This window comes from Antechinus flavipes, chromosome 3 (genome assembly GCF_016432865.1).
Source record: "Antechinus flavipes isolate AdamAnt ecotype Samford, QLD, Australia chromosome 3, AdamAnt_v2, whole genome shotgun sequence".
Taxonomy (NCBI): Eukaryota; Metazoa; Chordata; class Mammalia; order Dasyuromorphia; family Dasyuridae; genus Antechinus; species Antechinus flavipes.
This window is the reverse complement of record NC_067400.1, coordinates 74292386-74314285: the sequence shown is the minus strand read 5'-3', so window position 1 is coordinate 74314285 and position 21900 is coordinate 74292386. Positions and strand designations below refer to the sequence as shown.

Below are 21900 nucleotides of genomic sequence, written 5' to 3'. Positions count from 1 at the left end.
GTCTAATCTCATCTTTCCAAGTAAGGTTGGAATTGAGCATTTCTATTCCGGTGAATCTATTCCTGGAATGCCTTTCCCCGCCTTCCTCTTCAACTATAGAGAAAGGTCTCTTCCTTCTTCCTTAAAGTTCTCTTGAAAGCTGAGCCCCTCCTCTTTAAGAAGCCTTCCGAAGCCAGATTGGTATCTAGATCCTCAAAATCTATGTTACTTATCATCACTACAAATAACTTAGCAATGGAAAATGTGCTTTCTAGTAATTAATTTGTTTTGCTACTTTTTATGTCATTATTAATATCTTGTTTCTTTAGTTTAGATTGTAAAGTTATTAGATAGGAATATGAGATTTCTTGCATTGCTTCCCTACCATATCACTGCCTATGCACAAATACCCTGCACACAGTAATTCAATTAATAATATCTGTTGATTAAAAATGAAATTTAGAGTAGGTATAAATGAAATAAAGATGTGGATAAGTAAGGGCCTTTAATAAGAATTGAACATTTTCATAAGAATTGATGCTTTGCTTTAGAATCAATGGAAATGTTTAAATTTGGCTGAGTTTTTTGTCCGTTGACCCTCAATTTTTTGTGATAATGGGTGCAGAAAAGTGAAACATAACACTATTTTGTAAGAAATACAACATTATTTTGTGGTTAAAATGTAAAAATAATTTGTATGAATATATATTTTTTTAAATCAGAAAGTGTATACCTTGGAGTAAGAATTTCTTTATATTGCAGCTTCTCCAACTTGGCTGGGGCCACCAGTGACATAGGAATCACGATATTATCAATGTCATAAGAGCTTTCACTTCTTAGTCTCCGTCTTGTAGAATTCTGTAAAACATGATTTTGTAAAACTTAAAGATTAATGGAACAGATTCTCTTTTTCTAAAATTTGTGTAAATTACAATTATGTTGTTCTGGACTGTGGTTCTAAAATCTGAAGCAAAAAGAAGTGGGAAAGCCCACCTTTGAAATACTGTTAGCAACCAAAATACAAAATGTGTAAAAGTCATAGCCCTTTTTTTGATGAAAATATTAAAATTATAGCTCAGTGTCTGCCTATCCACCTTCTTTTGATGATTTCATTCAGGATAAGACCAAAGAATTCTATCATCTAATTATAGATGCCTACAGCAGGAATTCTTAACCTGGCAACTGTGAAAGTGTGTACATGTCTGTATGTCCTGTGTGTGTGTGTTAAGTGTATTGTTGTGTTTTTTAGTGTTTTGGCAACTATATTTCAATATAATTGGTTTCTTTTACATTTTGTGCTATATATTTTGACAAATTATTCTAAAAAGAGTTCATAGGCTTTGCCATTCTGTGGAAAGGGTTAATGACACAAATAAGAAAAGCTGAAAACCCCTGAGCTATAGGAATAAGGAAACAGAGTAAACATCATTTAAAAATCTAAAGCATCCTATGTCTTCCCCTAAATTTTTCATCTTACAATTATGATTGGTCTAATAGACCAGGATTTTTACAAGCTGAGCAGCTTAATTGTTTAGTGTGAAGATCTGCCATATTTCAAATTGACTACACTAGTTTATTAAAAAAAAATGTAGATTAAAAAAATTTTTAAGTGGAAAAATTAACAAAGAAAAGGATAATAGTATCTTTGCATTAAAAATGCTATTAAATGGGAGAGTGGAATTCATAGTTTGCCATGTTTCATCATATTTTACCATAGTCAGTTGATACTAACCTAGAAGTCAAAATCCCTACATTTTTTTCTCTTTGGAATAATTCATTTCTTCTAGCATTTAGCACAATATCTAATACATAAAAGACATTTAATAAATGTTAATTGATTGATTGAATTTGGGCATCATATATTATTTCTGCAAAAAAAGAAGAAAAGTATATCTTAAAAAAAAAAAGTTAGCAACATGGTAGGATGGATGATGGGCTGGCTCTAGAGTCTGCCCTGATTAAAGCCCTGTTCCAATACTTTTTACTTCCATATCCTATATTCTGAGATATAAAGACTCTTGGAAATCTCTCATTTTATAGATGAGGAAACCAGAGCCCATATGTAGGTAAAACAACTTGGTCAGGGCAATAGAGGTAATAAATGACAAAGTGGTAACTGGAGCCCAGGTCTAGATTTCACAACCAGTGCTTGTTTTGTACTAGCCCACCCTGCCATTGCCCTTTGTGACTCTGTGACCATGGCTATGTATGATTCTCAATCTCATCAAATGTAAAATGAGCCATCACTGGGGACTACTTCCCCCTAGTATAGTACTTTATAAATGTGTGCTCTTATTATATTGGGGTTTTATTATGTAATAAAAGCTCTGAACTTCTAGTCTATTTTCTTATCTTAAAACTGTGGGTTAAGTTGGCCTATATGATTTCTATTGTCTCCTCCCAGCTTCACTTCACTGCTATAAAGACAAATGTGTCCTTAACTCCTATTCTCCTGCTCTCACTACCTCAGCTTCTGTCTATAGTAAAGTCTTCTTCCAGTGGCAGCTATATTAGAAAGTATGGGCCTAGGTAGCGAACAGCTAATGGGGTCAATTTACTTTCATAATTTTTAGTCCAATTTTGAGTGCACAAGGCACTCAGAAAAAGACATGATTAAACACAGGGGAAAAAAAGAACCTTTTGGTTTCATCAAATTCAAGCCACAATAAAATAGTTCAAAACTGCTAATAATCCAAACATCCTCCTCCCCTCTCCCCTTTTAAAAAAGCTGAACCTATAATTTTACTGTTGTTCGGAAATTATGCAGGTCAGTAATTGATTGATAACTTAGAATCTTGGAACACTGCCTGGGGCACTGAAAATAAGTGGCCTCTCTAGGAACAGGATCATTATAGCCAATATATGAAGGAGACAGGCCTTGAACCTGAAGTTTCCAAATCTAGAGACTGGCTCTATATATACCCATGCTAGTGGGTAAGTAAAACCTAGGGCTGCTATAGATCAGCCAGATACTCTTTCCTATGAACAAAAAAGAGTCCTCAAAAAGAAAACATGCATAAGTATCTTATTTTTTAAGACTCTTTATAGCATAATTCTAGGATCAACTAAAAATACCTACTTGTGATGAATTCTGAGTTGACCTAGATATCACATTGATATTAGTGACTGCAGTAAAACTGTTATGGGATCCTGGTTCTGCATGTTGTAAAGTAAATTCTTCAAACCTGTTTCTTTCTCCTGTTAGAGAAGGAAACATCAAGAATATAGCAAATTAAAAAGCAGTTAATGGAGTCAAACAGTTAACATTCCAAAAAGATTAATAAATCAGTATTGTATATGTGTTCCACATTATCAAGCAGGCCCAAACCTGCTCAGACCACTCCCAAGAGAGAACCAATGGATTACAGAGACCTGATGAGACTGTTAGTCAATTGTTCTCTTTCCAAATCTTGTCACAGCCAAAAACTGATCCTGTTTTAAAAGCAACATGTTATAAAGTACTACTACTTACCATCTTACTAAATGCTTCCACAGAAATATTTTATCACTTGTAAATTATTGTCTTTAATTTTATACCCAAGATTAACCTGAATTTAACATATTTTGAAAAGTCAGCCTTTATAGTTTATTAACATTAGTTACTAAGATTATTCTAATAATGCTTATCCAAAGTTTAAGAAAAAGCATCTTACTGGCCAAAGACATCACAGTTAATCTGGAAGATGGAAACTTGATAATATAATCAGTGTATAGGAGTACCATATTCAGAGTAACATGTTATCAAACCTTGAGAGATCTCTAGGTATGGAAGATGTACAAAAAGCATAATAGAAGCAGCTGAACTATCTATGCCAGTTCTAATATATTGGTGTTAGATGACCTCTACAACTTGCTAGCCATTCCACTATGGCCAAGTAGTGACCTAAGATTCCATTTGCTTATTTTAAAATTAGTGATAATAATACTTGTCTTGATGGCTGCATGGGGTTTATTTGGAGGTGGGGATAGGAAGATGGATGAGTACTTTATACCACGTAAATGACTATAAAAAGGTAGCTTATTTTATATAAAGATTTTGTTATTTGTAAAATAAGAGGGTAGGCTTGGATTATCTATAGTGGTCTCTTTAATCTCTGTCCTATGGTGTTATGGTACCAAACAAGTTATGGAAATAAGTGGATTTTTCAGAATGTTCTTCAGTTTCTACATTTTTTTTGACATAAACAAGTTTATTTGAAATCGTTTCTATACTTCACCTTGATCTGTGCAATCTGATTAAGTCAAGCTCTTTCACACTTTAAAATAAATGATTCTTTATTACACCATTATTATATTTATTACCAAGGAAATCACATGTCCACCTCTCCCATCCCAACACATACAATGTTTTTACCAAAGTTCTAAAGCCCTTACTTACTTTATTTCCTCTGTCAACACTCTCACTAATGACAAAGCATATAGAGACGAAGTAAGGACTCCTTGGTAAGAACTTATTTTTTTAAAAATCAGATCTCCAATATCACTTCTACTGAGGACACTCCTACCAATGTAGAACAGCAATAGTTGTTCCCTTTTTGGGCTGAGAGGCAGCATGCTGTAGGTACAAGCACTGACTTTGGAGTAAGAAAAGCCTAGAGCTCACATGCCACCTCTGACACAAAGGGGCTTGCTGAGCATAGGCAACACAGTCTTTCAGTGCTTCTCAGCAATAATTCCCAAATAATCACTTATCTTAAAGTAGTAGAATCTAAACTGAGGTTTCATTTTATGATTCAGTACACTATTGAGACATGCTAACTTTACAAGTGGGGAACAGAAGATTTACCTCAGATTTGCTTTTAATAGACTTTTCTACCTGAATTTAGCATCTATAGGGCAAATAATTTCAATTTATAATAACAGACAATAAAACTATTACAAGCATCTTATGCCAGCAACTAAGAAATCTTTTAAGTACAGACTTGGTAAAGGACTATGTCAGTTATTCAAGAAACAGCCTAACTATGTTTGTGGAAGCTTGTCACAACATGGTCAGCCATCTTTGTGGATGTTCAGTTGTTCTAGTGGTATCTGACTGTTTATGACCCATTTGAGTTTTTCCTGGCAAAGATACTGGAGTGGTTTGCCATCTCCTTCTCTAGATCACTTTTCAAATGAGAAAACTGAGGTAAACAGGGTGAAGTGACTTGCCCAGGGTTATACAACTAGTAAATGTCTAAGATCAGATTTGAACTCAGGAAGATAAGTCTTCCTGATTCCTGAACTAATACCCTATTCATTATTCATTGTGCCACCTACCTGCCTAGTTAATCAGCTACATTTAATAGCAATAGCAATTTATTAAGTCATCTATTAAATTCCAGTTTATTATCTATCTGCAGTATTCCTCTAAGATGTATGTGCTGATATGAGTGCATATATGTATAATATACACATAATATATATATATATATATATACATACACATACACATATGCACATATATATGTGTGTGTATATATATATATATAAACAACTTTGTATCTATTATCTGCGTAGATATAAAGACACAGACATTATAAAAATACATACAGATATGATATTGGTCAATACACACACATCCCCACACACCTTAAATACCACAGTCTATGAAGATTCAAAATTAAAGAGGAAGGAGCTAATGCAGTGGTTATAAATAAGCTTTAGCATATTACAAATGATTATGTGCATGAAATAATGTAAGAAAGATAATCAAAGAGATGCATGGCTAGAAAAAGATGGAGGCAAGCCCATCATATAAAGCAATGATGCTAAATATGGAAATAAGGGCCTTTAAAGAACCTTTGAACCATATACTGATTTCGTTTTTAAAATTATTATCTATATTGACAGTATTTTTACTTATTTTATTTATATATTTCCCAATCCATTTTAATGTGTCTTTTCCCATCAAGGTACTACCATCCCTGCTCATCATTTCTAGCTGTTCGTAGCTTGCACCTCCTAGAGTTCTTAGCATTCCCTAAAAGATACACAGGCAAAGACAGGGCCACGGACTACCTGAGCTACAGGCAAGACAAGAGTGTCACAAAATATCATTAAGAAAGTAAATAATTTGTATTTGGGAGCTACTACTTCTAAGTGGCTCTTGTTAACTTTTAGAACATCTCAGAGAAGTCTATATAAACAGTATCTTCTCTGAATTCACTTGCGTTTGAAAGTAAAGTCCCTGGAATATCCTGAGACATACTTGTTGACAACCTACAATCCTCATATCAAGTCAGACAACAATGACTAAAAGTTCTTAGGTGTCCCCAATAATCCACAAAGATGATATTCTGTTTATTGAGAATTGAGAGCTGATCACAGAGTTTTGTTCTTTATGTTATGAAGCCATGTCTTGTTCTCCTTCTAGACTGACAATTACTCCGCATGACAGATAAAGATTGGGGTGCCTTATCCCAGGTTTTTAGTCTTTTAACCTACCTATTGCTGTTTCACTTAAGTGCCTTTTCTTTCTTCCCTGTAATACTTGTGCTGATGTTTCTGACCTGGTTTGAGGTTTGCATACAGGGGAATATCCACTTCTCCATGGGGTAAGAGTAGTACTCTGTGTAATATGTGCTACAAAAATAAATTTAACAAAAGTAAGTAGACTTTTTGGTGAATCAATACAAATAGACAATGACAAAACCAATTCAATCTTTATTTTAATTAAAAATATCTTGTATAGGCTCAAAAAACCCCCTCAACAATCAAATTTTTAAATGCCATAATGGAAAAAGAGGACAAAAATTACAAAATATAGAAGCTCATCCTATATCTCCCCCAATAGTTCATTGAGATGGAGAGCAAGCAGCTATCAGCAACATTTACCTCTGCTTAGGTTTCTCCCTGACCTATCCCCCCCACCAAAAAAAAAGCCTCCCAATTCACCATTACATTTTCATGACTATTAGGGAAGTAAAATTTGTCTGCTATTCCTAAGAAAGTGGAAAAGTAATGCAAAGAGCTTGTTCTCCTGACAGGAACTAAGCAGCTGCCCCATCCCAGATTGCAGCTAGCCCAGTTTCCTTTGTCTTACATTAAGTTCAGTTCCTTCTCTTCACTCAGGGTCATTATTTGTCTGTGTTGCATCAACTAATTCAGATCTCAGATTTTTTTTCAAACCTGCTGCAAAGTTCAGAGTTGTGAAAATTCCTTTCCCTAATTCCTACTTTCCCCATACACATTCAGCCAAATTTGGTTCTATATTTCCATTTTGTTCATCTGTAATACCCTTCTCATTTCAAACATTTTGCAGGTTAATCTTATTTAGCTCAAAAGGGAAAAATTTCAGCCTTCTCTACTCACAAATAAATATGCATCGGCAAAGATTTCCACAGTCAAATTTTTTTATTTCCCAGTTCCTAAGAATATTATCAGCAATATTAGCCAGAATGTTTTATGTAGCAATTAAAAAAAAAAGTCTACCAATATCAAATTGTTAAAATAAAAATCATAAACAACAAAGACAATAAAAAACCTAATTATTTTTGCACATGAAAATCTGCTGAAAACTGAAAATTTTACAGGAAAATTGTGACCAAAAGAAAAAAATAATTCAAAAGAATCAGCAAATTCTTTATACTTAATTCCATTATTTCCTCCTAACTACTATGCCCACAAAGTAAATTATAAGTCCTATACAACATTGTTAATTTCCCAACTTCTAACATATCATTATGTCATAGGAACCAACAAGGAAATTCAAATATGTACAAAAATATTTCCCAGGCATTTAACCTAAAGTTCATAATTGTGGCTTGTAAAATGAAGAAAGAACTTAAAACTATCATGCCTGCTTCAAAATATAAATTAGCAGGATAGAATTGAGCTCAAAATACTTCTAAGATTTTTACAATGGACATACCAGTTGAAGGAGATAAGATGCATTCATCTTCCAACAATGTAGTTTCAGCCGGGTCTCCCTTGATTTCATTCTTTTTTAATAGTGTTTCAAAATGTAAATGAAGTGGAACATCTTAAAAATGAAAAAAAAAAAAGTAAAAACATCAATAAAAGTTACATAATGTTAATGAAAAATTAGTTTTTTTATTCCCTTTATAAACTGCATAGTATTTTGGAAAATAACAATTATGAAACTAATAAATGCCAGATTTTGCAAAGAACTTTTTTAAATGAGTTATTATTTTAGAAATTATTTAAATTTATATTAATGATCCAATATACAAGATTAGTAATGTTTTTAAATAAATGTAGAAAAAATACAGCAAAACCCATGAGCCAATATCAGCATTTAAAAATATTATATAAAAGATGTCCCAATTCCTTATTGCTTGAGTTCTAGAAAAATGGAAAACAAGATGTTCCAAATGATTCTTTTAAAAATATCAGCTGTCCTAAAACTCTTAGGATAATTTAAAGCTTTAATAACTTCAAAAGTATAAATGCCACAAGCATATATTTAAAAATCCAATATTTGAAATGCTATTTTAATTTTAAATATGGACATTTTTTATTAAAATTTAGCAAAACAACATTTTTTGCTATATATCAACTCTAATTGACTTTTGAATTTTGTAATAACTCATCAGTTACTATTCTGTGAGTTACAGAATTGCATTTGTGACCTTATCCTTAAGATCATTCAAAGAATAAAGTTTTGATGCATGCATGACATTTTTGATGTGATATCACAAGAAAGAATCTAATGGAGACAAATTAGGTGACTGAGGTGGTTAAACAAGAGATTGTGCATAAGGACAAAGTGACCCATATGGTTAAAATTAAAAATAAAAAAAATCTGTTAATTATTTTCTATAATACATAGAATTATCATATAATCATTTAAAATTCACAAAACTAAAAAAAAAAAACTGAAATTTAAATATACTTTCAATGGATATTTTCCACAAACTTGTTTGCATTGGTTTGCAATTCATATTCTGAAGTCATTAAAGCTTAAAACTGCACTAAGATTTTTGTGATGTTTTGTAACAGCAAACCAGAGAGACTGAAAGCTCATTACCCACCATACTTGGCAGTTGGAATTGATGAAGTTTACTGAGTTATTGAAATAGCAGGTGCCACAATTCACTTATATTATTACTACTATAAGACTACAATTATTTTGCTTTTACAAAAGTTAAATGAGATATTCTCTTTCTTTTAAAGATAAACAAAGAAAGGCAATGCTGCATTAAATACTTGAGTACTTTGTGTCTGTCTTCTAGCAATTAGAAATTAGCTAAATAGGAAATGAAACATACTTTGCATGTTAAATAATTTTAATTTACTAAGAAGGCAAAAGCAAAATAATAAATATTTACTTAACAAAGTTAATTAATATGCTTTTGAGATGTATCCCTTTAAAAAGGAATATATATATGCATTCATTTTTAAATGGGTACTTGAGAAATATTTAGTACTTTGAAAAACTAGTTATAACCTAAATTATAATATCAAAATTCAGAAGAGGTCCAATGGGGGAATCTGCCAGATAGAGTACTTGGTTTGGGAGACAGAGTTTGAAATTAATGGGAAGGAAAAGATGATTTAAATGTGTGTGTGTGTGTGTGTGTGTGTGTGTGTGTGTGTATGTAATTTTAACCTTAAGAGAATGATTTTTCAAAGACAGAAGTCAAACTGTTGACTAGAGGAAAAGGTCATTATTTTAGACGTGGAACTTTTGCTATGATAAAGAAAACCTTTTCAGATATTCACAGGATATTCAGTCTAAATCCAAAGAAGTTTGTTTTGTAGTATGGAATAAACAAACTTGCAGTATTTTTTTTTTGGGGGGTGGGGTTGAGTATGGGTATGTTTTTATGTTGGGGGATTTCTTATCAAAGATCTTAGGATTATTTGTCACTTCTTTTTTCCAGTTCATTTTACAAATGAAGGAACTGAGGCAAAAAGAGTTAAGTGACTTCCAGGATCACACAGATAGTGTCTGAGGCCAGATCTGAAATCAGGAAGATGAATATATTTCTGACTCTAGGTCCAACATATCTACTGCACCACCTAGCTGACCTAGTGTGTGTTTACATACACATATACACGTACATTTACACACATATGTATATCCATACACATACATGTTACTTGCGTCCACTAAAGGGACCATTGTACAGAATGACAGGCTAACCTTAGCCCCAAAGAGTACATGGCCAAACATTTCAAGGTCTAGTGGTTCCAAATGCAAAGTCAAATAAAAATTAGAATTACATTAACCCTAAAAATGTTGACTAAGCAATAAGTATTGTTGATTTCTAAGTTATTTAACAATAAGCTTGTTTTCTGATGTATAGTCAGTGACAGCTAGTTTGAGGGTAGAACTCTTACAATACTCCCTAGAATTCTTAGATTTTGCATGCCTGTGGGCTAAAAACCTCTTCAAATAAAGAGTGTCCTTGTTTGTTGTTAGGGAAAGCAGAAAAAATAATGCCCTTCTTAGTTGTTTCCCCCCCTCCCCTTTTCTTTTCTTTATTTATTTGCTTGTTTGTTTGTTTGTTTGTTTGTTTGTTTATTTATTTTTTAAAATTTTTATTTAATAATTACTTTATATTGACAGAATCCATGCCAGGGTAATTTCCTTCTTAGTTGTTAAAAGGAACCTAAAATACACTCCCATGAGTTAAGTTAGGAAGGAATCTCAAGCTCAAGCTCTTAAAGATGGCACAATTTTGGATAGAAGCTCATTTGTAAGTAACTGGAATTTCTTCAAAGATAGGCTGAAATCATCTGTATGTTTATTCAATAGAAAAGACAACAGGAAGTTGAAAGGAAGGTCAAGCTAAAAATAATCACTGTAGAGCTCTAGGACTGTACTGACATCCTCAAAAGGAGGGTAAGTCCAAACAATAGTGCTTTGTGAAAATGGTAGGGGAGAAACATATTTCAAACAGGAAGTTTCTAAGAGCTATAATTATGATTTCACTCCTTTCTAAATTAATGTCATGATTTTAGAAGGCACAGATAAATCCAATCTCATCAAAGAAGAAAATACAATTTGATAGCTATGGGAGAAAGTACTTTTGACATTAATTGGGCCACAAAATTTATGACAAAAGGACACAAAAAGATATTAGTGCTGCTTAATGTCTTTCACCTTTCTTTCCGGAAAAGTGCCAAGAACTCCCGATATTCAAAGTTATTGTTTTTATTTGTCCTCCGTTCTCTCAAAGAGGTCCAGGACATAAGGGAGGTGATTCTGTGATCAGCAAGTAAATTGGAGTGAAGTGAGAGAGGACTGAGCAAAATCACCCGCCTCTATTTCCCCTGTAGAGTCATCTAGGTTCAGTAGCCAGATGCAGATCAGGACAATTTGTGAAAGTTGTAAGGGGGCAATTTTGTTTGGGGAGTTAAGAATGTCAAAGACCAATCTGGAAAGGAACTGAGTGTGCTGAGTATGAGCCTTAAGGATAGCATTCTTCTTCAGGACTGTCAATAGCCCCAAATATAAGGAAGAACACATTATGGTATTATTGCATTCAGGATTAGCAAATAGTATTAAAGATTTAACTTATTCAAAAGAAAATCAAAAGTTAGAAATCTTTACACTAAAACAAAATAAACTGATTCTGATATGTTTCATGAATTTATTAAGAAAGCTATAATGTAAACTTTGTGGAAAACTAGATTTGTCTAATTCTGAGAAAATGTATGCTTTTAATAATTAGTAAGCAAGGATAAAAGAATTCTTGAGAAGAAAACTTAAAAATTTTATAGATATTGCTTTTAAATAAATGAATTTCAACATTAAAAAATTTTATTAGTTTACTTGGAAATTCCTTATGAGGAGATTTACCTGATGGAAGTGATAAAACAGAATGGAAAGAAGAGTCTAGCTCTGGTACATGTTGTTTTAATATCTCAGACTTTGTATTGTGATCACAATTATTCCAGGTTGAAGATGATATCATGCAAGACATTGGTCTAGCACTGTGAAATGGCATTTCTTTGGAAGGCAAAGCCTGCAAAGCAAAAAAGACAAAATTAAATGATGTAATAAATTGAAATAAAAATTTCACCCTCTAAAATTCTTCTAGAATAAGGAACACTTCAAATGGCAGCATCAGTATCATACAATAATCAAGTCCTGTCTAAAGTCGTTTTTCATAATGCTTGGTACAAAGTAGGTATTCAATAAATGTTTATTTACTGACTTACTATTTGCAAATAACATAGAAAAGGTAGGAAAACAGTGATTTCTGAAGTTCATTTTATCTAAATTTATCATCTACTGATGATATTTGTCAATGCCCCAATTAATTCAACTGAAATTTCTCCTTCAGGGTTACCAAGTCAATCAATAAACATTTAATAAATGGCCTTCTATTTACTAAGCAATTTGTTAAGAGCTGGAGATACAAAGACACATAAGAAATAAGACCTGAACGCCAGTAACTCAAAAATATAATAGAGAAGAAAATTTGCAAACAACTATATACAAATAAGCTATATGTAAGATAAACTGGAAATAATCAGCAGAAGAAAGGAGCTTGAATTAAGATGGGTTAGGAAAGGATTCCCATAGGTGAGAGTTTAGCTAAGACTCAAAGGAAACAAAGGAATCAAAGAAGAAGAGATTAGGAGAAGTAGAGAAATGGACATGGGAGACCAGCTAGTGAAAACATTCAGTCAGGGGATGGAGTATTGTACAAGGAATAATAAGCAAACCATATATGGAGATTATACAGTGAGGTGTAGCACATTATGAAGACCTCTGAATACCCAGAAGAGGACTTTATATTTGATCCTGCAGTTTACTGGGGGTTGAGGATGGAGAGGAGTTACATGGTCAGACCTGTGTTTTAGGAAGTTCTCTTTGACAGCTGGAGAATGGACTGGAAAGGGGAGAGCCTTGTGGCAGGGAAACTAACCAGCTGGCTAACATAATTGTCCAGGCATGAGGTGATAAGGGTCTGTACCAAAACGGTGACAAGTTTAGAGGACAGAAAAGAATATATGCAGGAGATGTTATAAACATTCAAGTCTACTGGCCTTGGCAACAGATTAGATATGAGGGATGAGAGAAAGTGAGGATTTGAAAATACACCTGGATGGCAAGCCTGGGTGACCGGAGGATGGGGGTCCCCGCAACAGGAAGAGAACAGGTAAGTGAGTTCAGTTTGGGACATAATGAATTTCAGATGTTTCTGGGAAGTGCAGGTTAAAGTATCCAGTGGGCAGGTGGAGATGTAAGACTGGAGCATCAAGAAGAAAAGGGAAGAGGAACCAAGACAAGAGCCTGCGGAATACTTGCAAGGAGCAGGATGACAACTGGACAGTTGTGTCATGAAAAGTGGAGCAAAAAGGGCATATCAAGGAGAAGAGAGTCACTGACAATATCAAAAGATGCAGAAAGGTCAAGAAAGGGAGGACTAGGAAAGGCCCTGGGAATTAAGAGATTCTTAGTAACTCTGCCAGAAGCAAGCCTACAAAGAATGGACAATCTTTATGACTTCTCTGGCGCTTCTGCCGCCGTCGATCACCTCTCCCTCTCTGGGAGTTCTCTCCCTTAAGTCTTCTACTTGTCAGAGCATTTTTCAGTCTCCCAAGTTTCTGTTCTGCACTCTCTTATCTTTTTTTTTTTTTTTTTGTTCTATACTTGCTCATTTGGTGATTTCATCAGATTCCAAAAACAAAACAAAACTCTGTCTTCCTTTAAAACCTCCAAAATGGTAACTTTTTCAGAAGGTCTTTCCTGACCCCCCTAGCAGCTGGTGCCTTCCTCTCTACTTCAGCTTCCATTTTGTATATTCCTAGTGATGTGTATGTTGACTCCCCTCAATTCGGATGTAAGTTTGGTGGGGGGTTTTTGAGAGCTGCAGCAGCTTTTTCTTTGTATCATCAGCACTTAGCTTTGTGCCTGGCATATAGAAAGCACAGTCAATCTGATTGACTGACTGTAACTCAAACTCATCAAAATTAAAGTCAGGGACCCCGGCTTCAATTCTCACTTCTGCTACTTAATACCAGAGGTGACAGTAGGTCAGTTACTTTACCATTCTGAGTTTTGGCTCATCTAAAAATGATGGGACCTCTAAGGTCTCTTCCAGCTTCAAATCCATGATCCTTCAAATCACTGAAAGTCTTACTAACTCTTCTAGGAATCATGAGGAGTCACACTTTCTAGAAGAAAAAAAGGGGTCTTTTTTACCCCTTCTGAAATCTTAGAGGGAACGGTGTTGTAGACAGGCATTTCAGGACAGAAGGAGTAAGTTACAGACTAGACAAGTCAGAGTGTAAGTAACAGTGAACAAGAGATGCAAAACCAAGCCTGATTAACTTCATGTACCCTTCCTTTGGCTATCCTGGATGAATTTCAAGTTTCTGTCTTCCTCAAATTAGAGTGCCAAGCAATCTCTTCACCGAAATAATGCCCAATTTGCCACATTCATGTACATGACAGTATTTAAATAAAAATATGAGAGTAAATGATGAATGTGTAGTATATTATTGAGAAACCTAAGTTTTCCAATATAAGCTTTTCATTTCATAGCAAGAATCTTACCAATACCACATTCTTCTTAGAACATTAGGGATCTTTTATGTGTTAAATTTTAAATTGTTTAATTAAAAACTTACAAAGTATGTACATAATCTACAAAATACATCCAATCTAACAGACATTATCTCATTTGATTATAACTGCTGATATTTAAATAGCATTTTAAGGGTAACAAGAGCTTCTTCACAGTAACTCTCCTAGACAAGCATTACTGGGGTTATTTCATTTTTAAACATCAGAAAATTGACTTACAAACAACTTAAATAAGGTCACCTGATATCAAGCTTACTGTTTGGTTTTTTTTTTTTTCATGAAATTACATTCTGATGATGTTTTTAATTTTGATCTTGAAATTCTTTTAGCTTTGAGTGGTAGCATGGCAAAGTAGATAGAAAGGAAGTTTGGGATTCAATATTGCCTCTGATTCTTACTGGCTGGGGGACCCCAGGCAAATCACTAAAACTCTTAGGGGGATAAGAGTTCTTTAAGACTTTTAAGGCATGGCATGGTATGGCATGGCATAGATATTGTTCTACTAGTAATAGAGAGTTTCCTCATCTGAGAGTCTCCTAAAAAAATTTATGGGTTCAGTCACTATACTTATTTAGACTTATCAAATTTTTTGAATTATCTAGAAGTCTTCTGCAAATGCCAATAAACTTTTAGTTTCTTGACTAGTTATTTTTCATCTTCAAGGATGTCAGGAACTACTTGTGCTTAAAGTCAAATTCTGCTTGCAGTTATGTACTATCTCTAATGTCCAAAGCTTAATTCAGAACTATATGAATATTTATGCTTAGGACCTAATGCTATTTTTCTTTAATAAGTACACAAATAATTTTAATTCATCTCATAGTTGTTCTTTGCATTTGGTGGCATACTTCCATGAGGATGGCATAAGCATAAGATTTAAAATCAACAACAAAAAAATGTTAAGCTTTCTTGGGAGGGAAAGAATGCCACAAACAGAATATAAACAAACTTTACATTTTGTTTTTGTCTTCTTAAGCCATCATTTTTTGAAAAAATTTTCTGACTCTAAAAAACGTATTAGCCAGTCCATTACCACTAATGGAAAATCTATCTTTAGAATAAGGCCTTTTTCCCCCTCCTAATATTTAATATGTTTTAGTAAACAAACGCAAATAAAACTTTTTAAGAATAGGAAAACAAAGTGGCTCCACTACAGCACTGACTGTATAGTATATATACAGTATATTATATATACTATATATAGTATATAGTATATATAATAATAAAATCCAATTTTATTATTAACCAACAAATGATCTTTCTTAGATTCAGTGTACAATTATGCTAAATGTTTGTTCCTAGATTAAAAAGACAAAAAGGTAGAATCCCAATAAAAGCAAATATACAATTTCTAAGCTCTTGAATTCAATAATAACTCTTCAACCTTACCCCTTCCAATCTCAACAATTTTTAATTACACAAAAAATTAACAAAGGCTCCAGTAACTTAAGAGGAATCAAAGCCTTTTTAAGTTGGAGGGAACTTCATACATCATCTACTCTGACCCATATCTGAAAAAATCTCTCTATATCTCATATTCAATAAATGGTTATTGCACATTTGCCTGAAGATCTCCATGAATGGGGAACCCATTATTTTCTGTGGCAGCCCATTCAAATTTTGGACAATTCTAATCCTTAAGAATTTTTTTCTTTTAATCAAACCTAAATGTATCTTTTTGCAACATCTATGCTTTTCTCCCAGTTCTCTTCTCAGGGGCCAAGAAGAACAAATCTAATCTTTTCTATTTCACAGCCCTACAAATCCTTAAAGAGAATTATCAGGAATATTCCTTCATGTCTTTTATTCTCCAGGCTAAACTAAATACTGTACTCTAGTTTATTTAACCAATTCTCATATGACATAAATTAAAGCCCTTCACAAAACTGATGTCTCTTCTTTGAATTAAGTTTTTTAATGCCCATCCTAAATTGTGATATACTGACAAGGACCCAGTACTCTGCATGATGACTAACTGGAGAAGATCTTGAATCAGGAAGGTGCAGGTTCAAATCTTGTCACGTTGTGGGAAAAAAATCTGGCCAAAAGAGGAAAAAACTGAGAAAGAAAAAGCAAACAAAACAACAAAAAAGGTGAAAATACTATTTCAATTGACAATGATTTCTAGTCTCTATAGTTCTCTCTCTAGATGTAGATGGCATTTTAATAGTACTTTCAATATATTTTTCTCAACTGTGAAATTGTTGAGGTCAAAGAATCAAGGAACTTTTTTGGCTTTAACCTCCTACATGTTGTTATGCCCATTAGAACATTTTGCTTTTCTATTTGTGTTCTGAGGTCTTAAGTACAATGCTTTGCACATTAAATATTTGAAAATTATCCTTCCTTACCTCTTAATTATCTGTAAAATGAGAAGGTTAGAGTCAATTGATTTCTAGGTCTCTTTCAGCTCTATAGCTATGATGCAATGGATGCTGCGCCTCTTTTAATAAATCCTATTTGCATAAACTTTATGGGTTCCCATATGATAGTGCTGAGACTTCTACTGAGTTTGCAGTACCTTAAGACATAATTTTCAAACAAACCACTATCTATACTCCTCCACCTTACTCCTATTAAATTGATTTTTAAAAGCCCAAATGGAAAAATTTATATTTATCCCTATTATTAGATTTGGTCTACTGTTCAAGCCTTTGAAAATCTTTTGAATCCTGATTCTACATTCACCATTAGCTATCCCTCCTTGTTTTATCATAAGCAAATTTAGCTAACATGATAGCTATATTGGTATCCAGATCCTTAAGGAAAATGTTTAATTGCATGAGGTTACATACAGATCCTTTAGGTACTAATTGAATTATCTTCTAAATAGCAAGAATAATTCACATTTATAAAGCACTACTATATGCCAGGCACTGTGCTAAGTGCTTTACAAATATCTCATTTGAACCTCATAACAACTGTGAGAGGGAAGAGCTATTATTACCCCCATTTTACAGTTGAAGAAACTGGGACAAAAGTTTCTTTTTAGAGGAAGTGGCATCCCCAGGCTTATATAGCTAGTGTCTAAGGCCACATTTGAACTCGGGTTTTCCCAACTGCAGGCCCAGCACTCTAGTCACTGAATCACTAGCCACCTGCAGAAATAAAATCTTTAATCACAACTATTTTGGTTTAGCTATTCAGTCACTACAAAATCCACTAATCTGTATTATTAACCCAGCCAATAACTGTACTTTCTATGCAAGGATAACAAGAGATTTGATTAAATATTTCAGTAAAATCTAGTCAAATTATGCCAGGCAGCCAATACACATTTATTAAGTACCTACTATGTAACTAGCATACTAAGTGCTGGGGATACAAAAAGAAGCAAAAGATTATCCCTCTCACTCAAGGAACTCATAATCTAATGGGGAAGAAAACAAGCAAACAATTATACGCAAACAAGCTATGTGCAGGATAAATAGGAAATAAGAAAGGGAAAGCACTATTATTATTATTATTATTATTATTATTATTTTTGCTGAGGCAAGTGGGGTTAAGTGTCTTGCCCAGGGTCACATAAATAGGAAGTGTTAAGTGTCTGGGCCAGATGGACTGGTGGTTTATCCATTGTACCACCTAGCTGTCTTAAGGGAAGGTATTATTATTAAGAGGGACTGAGAAAAACTTCCTGTAGAAGATGGGATTTTAAATTAGTAAATACTAGACATATACCAAATAAGTTCACAATTTTCAATCACCAAAGGAATGAAAAAAGCCTTTTTTTTGCAAAAAGAGGCACTTGAGCTTTAAGGAAGGGGTCCCAGGGACATTAAGTGAGGAAAGAGAACATCCCAAGCATATGAAAAGAAAAATCTGTTAAAAGGCATGGAGGTGGAGTTGTAATGCACAGGAAATAACATATGGGTCAATTTGGACAGACTGTCTGAATCCAATTCTCCCTGTGCAACAAGAGAACTGTTCGGTTCTGCACACATATATTGTATCTAGGATATACTGTAACCTATTTAACATGTAAAGGACTGCTTGCCATCTGGGGGAGGGGATGGAGGGAGGGAAGGGAAAAATCGGAACAGAAGTGAATGCAAGGGATAATGCTGTAAAAATTACCCTGGCATGGGTTCTGTCAATAAAAAGTTATTTAAAAAAATTTGGACAGACTGGATATAGATATAGTAATGTAAAAATGACCTGGAAAAATTATCTGAAGGCAGATAGTATGGCGCTTTAGATGTCAGAACAGTCTGTATGTTGTCCTAAAGGCAATGGGAAAGCTATCGAAGCTTCTTGAACACAGTAAAATTAGACTATGATTTAGGAATATTACTGTTAAAGCTTTGTGGAGAATGGATTAGGGAAAGGAGCCATGAAATGGAAACAGAATGAGGAAGTGAGAAACGATATATACTTTAAGTAGAAAGAATGCCATAAGACTTCACAAATAGATGAGATGTACAAGTTGAGGCATAGTGATTAGTCAATGATTACTAATAGATTTCTGAACTGAATGAATCAATGCATGATGATATCCTCATAATAAAAAAGGATGTCAGGAAGAAGATTAAGTTTAACAGGCAAGATTATGAGAATTATGGGACCAGGATGGAGTCCTGGGGCACAACCAATATAGACAGCAGTTCATGGATGGTGACTTTGCAAAGAAAAAGACAGTCACAGTCAGGGAAAAATCATAACAGTATCACAACAATAAAGACAACAAAATTCTCAAGAAACAGGGATAGGAAAGTATTCACAAGAAAGAGTACTAAATATAGAGGAGGATTAAGAAAAGGTCAGTAGATTTAGTGATAAAGAAATTTTCAACTGACTTTGGAGAGGGTAGTTTCAGTGACTAGTGAAATAACAAGACATATGGCAATGAACTGTTTATTGTTTAATTCTTCATTTTCAAAGAGGACCAATGATATCACGATGTCAGGGTCAGGGTACAGTGTGTTCAGGATTGGCTGATCAATCCAATGAATTTTGAAGATTCTATCACAAGTCTTCAGAACATTTGGGATGGAGAACATTTGTCTCTGTATTTGGGAATCTCGTGTTTCCTTTGTGCTACTGAGATTCTGCTTTGTTCACAGAGTATATTGCCTTATTTGATGTGAGCACACAATGCTGAATGTGCCAGCATCTCCCACATCTAATAAATATTATTTGAGTGTCTTTATGCCACTTCCTGTGACCACTTTGTGAGCACTTGCTTTGTGCAAGTTCTCCATAAAATAATCTTCTAGGTAATTGTATGTTTGGCATTTGGACCATATGGCCAATCCATCAGAGTTGTACTCTTTGCAATAGAGTTTAAATGTCTGGCAGTTCAGCTCAAGAAAGGACCTTAGTACCTTATCTTGTCAGGTAAATCTTCAAAATTTTTCTAAGACAATTTAAGTGAAAGTGGTTTAGTAAAGATTTCTACAGCAGTGAAATCAGCACAATGGCCGAGTATTGTGAGTATCAAGAGAATAACATTATACACAGCAACAAGAAGATTATATGTTAATTCTGATGGACTCACGTCCATCAACACATCTAGACGTCCAATGTCCAGAATACCTCTGTTCAACAATGAGGTGATTCAGGCCAATTCCAATGGTCTTGTGACGGAGAGAGATGTCACCCAGAGAGAGGAATGTGAATCACTGAATACACAGAATAATGCTTTAATATTTTGTTGTTACTTGCTTGCTTTTTTCCCTTCATTTTTCAGAGTTGAGCTTGGAAAAGGATAAATAGTAATAAGAATCATATAAAGTTAAATTATTAGTTTTTTAACTTGTCAAAGTAATGCATTGGGATATAGAATTCTGTCAATATCTAAACAGCTTATATTTCTCAATTATTAAAAAATAATTTAATTTTGTTCTAATATGTCTTGTCTTAAAAAATTGCTGATATCTATTTTATCTATTTTAATTTTCAGGGAGTACATTTCTTTGGGTAAGATTTTAAATTCTCCTAATTCTTTCCTCAAATGCTCTTATTCCATTTTCCCCTCTCTTGTTTTGTTTTTTCTATGTATACATGTAGTCCTTGTAGAAAATTCAGGGTTTTTTTTTGTCTTTCCTGCAGTTGTTATGCAGTTACCTCTCAAACTTTTGAGGGAATCTCTATAGATTTCATCATTTTTATATTATTTGATATCTTAATTGGTTTATTCATCTCTAGCTTTTGCTTCATCTGATCCCTGCTTTACTATCAGATAAGGTGATATGCCTTTCTTGATCTTATCTTGATTCACCTGGTCAGTCTTGCACTGATCACTTTCTTGGATTAGGACTCCCTAGATTTTTGAGCTTTAGATTGCAGATCTTCAAGATACTCTATGGCATTCAGGATTGAGTACTAAGAACCTTGAGATCCTGGTGTGTCCTAGTATTAAAACTGTCATCATGTACTCACTTCCCATTTAGATCTTTAAGTTTTGGGGGGGTCCTCTGCTCTTGTTAGATCTAGACAGAGAGAGCTCTAAGGATACACATGACTCAAACCCTTCTCTAGTTCTGCTGAAAAACTATAGTTTTGTTTGCTTTCACTGGTACTTGCTTACTGATTGGTCTCCTTACCTGTTTTTTTGATTATTATTTGCTCTGGTGTGAATTTCTGGTGTTTTGCTTGAGTAGGTATGGAAGAATTACATGGGAACCTCTATTTAGGAAGCCATCTTAAACCTTTCTGTTCCAAGAAGTCAATTATTTTTAAAATAATTTTCCAAAAGTATTTAAATGATGGTTTATTTTAAGAAGCAGTATCTACTTACAGTAATGGTTTTATTATCAAATACTATAAAGATGGTAAAGTATACAATGTAACTCAACTTTCCAGGTGAATAAAGCTTAAGTCCAGAACTTAGGTGGTAGTGTTGTTGGTTTTTTATAGAAGTTTTTCTAAAATATATATAAATCTGTCAATATAAAAATCTGTATATTATTGAGTACGCAATTCAAGTCAATAAATATTTACTAAGTGTTTGCTATGGGAAAGGTGAAAGAGATTGTGCAAAGTGAAGAAAGTGGAACAAAAAGAGCACTAAACATGTAAATAAGATAACACCAACAGGCAGCGAAAATGAGGTCAAATATAAGACAAAAATCAGTAAGTATCATAGTATCAGAATTAAACCACGGTCTTCATTTATGTTAATAGTCATTAAATGACAAAAATGAAAGTCACACATTTTTTTCACTTGTAGGATTCTATGACTAGAAAGTCTTGCTTAACTGTTATGGATGAAATATGTTAGGTGTTAGAAGAGAAATATCTATTATATCATAGTACATCTTTTTTTTTTAATTTAATAACTTTTTATTGACAGAACCCATGCCAGGGTAATTTTTTACAGCATTATTCCTTGCACTCACTTCTGTTCCGATTTTTCTCCTCCCTCCCTCCATCCCCTCCCCCAGATGGCAAGCAGTTCTTTACATGTTAAATAGGTTACAGTATATCCT

At 33.7% G+C, this 21900-nt stretch overlaps 1 protein-coding gene across 2 annotated transcripts in view; it reads right to left on the bottom strand.

Annotated features, from left to right (window-relative positions):
- Positions 1-21900, bottom strand: part of KANSL1L (KAT8 regulatory NSL complex subunit 1 like) — a 156232-nt gene that overhangs the window by 31973 nt on the left and 102359 nt on the right. For both annotated transcript variants that reach the window (XM_051983632.1, XM_051983631.1), the window contains exons 6-10: positions 11732-11897; positions 7832-7942; positions 6406-6543; positions 3059-3177; positions 713-837 (exon numbers count right to left, since the gene is read on the bottom strand). In XM_051983632.1, coding sequence (XP_051839592.1) covers positions 713-837; positions 3059-3177; positions 6406-6543; positions 7832-7942; positions 11732-11897 — 659 coding nt within the window. The remainder of the gene's footprint in view (positions 1-712; positions 838-3058; positions 3178-6405; positions 6544-7831; positions 7943-11731; positions 11898-21900) is intronic.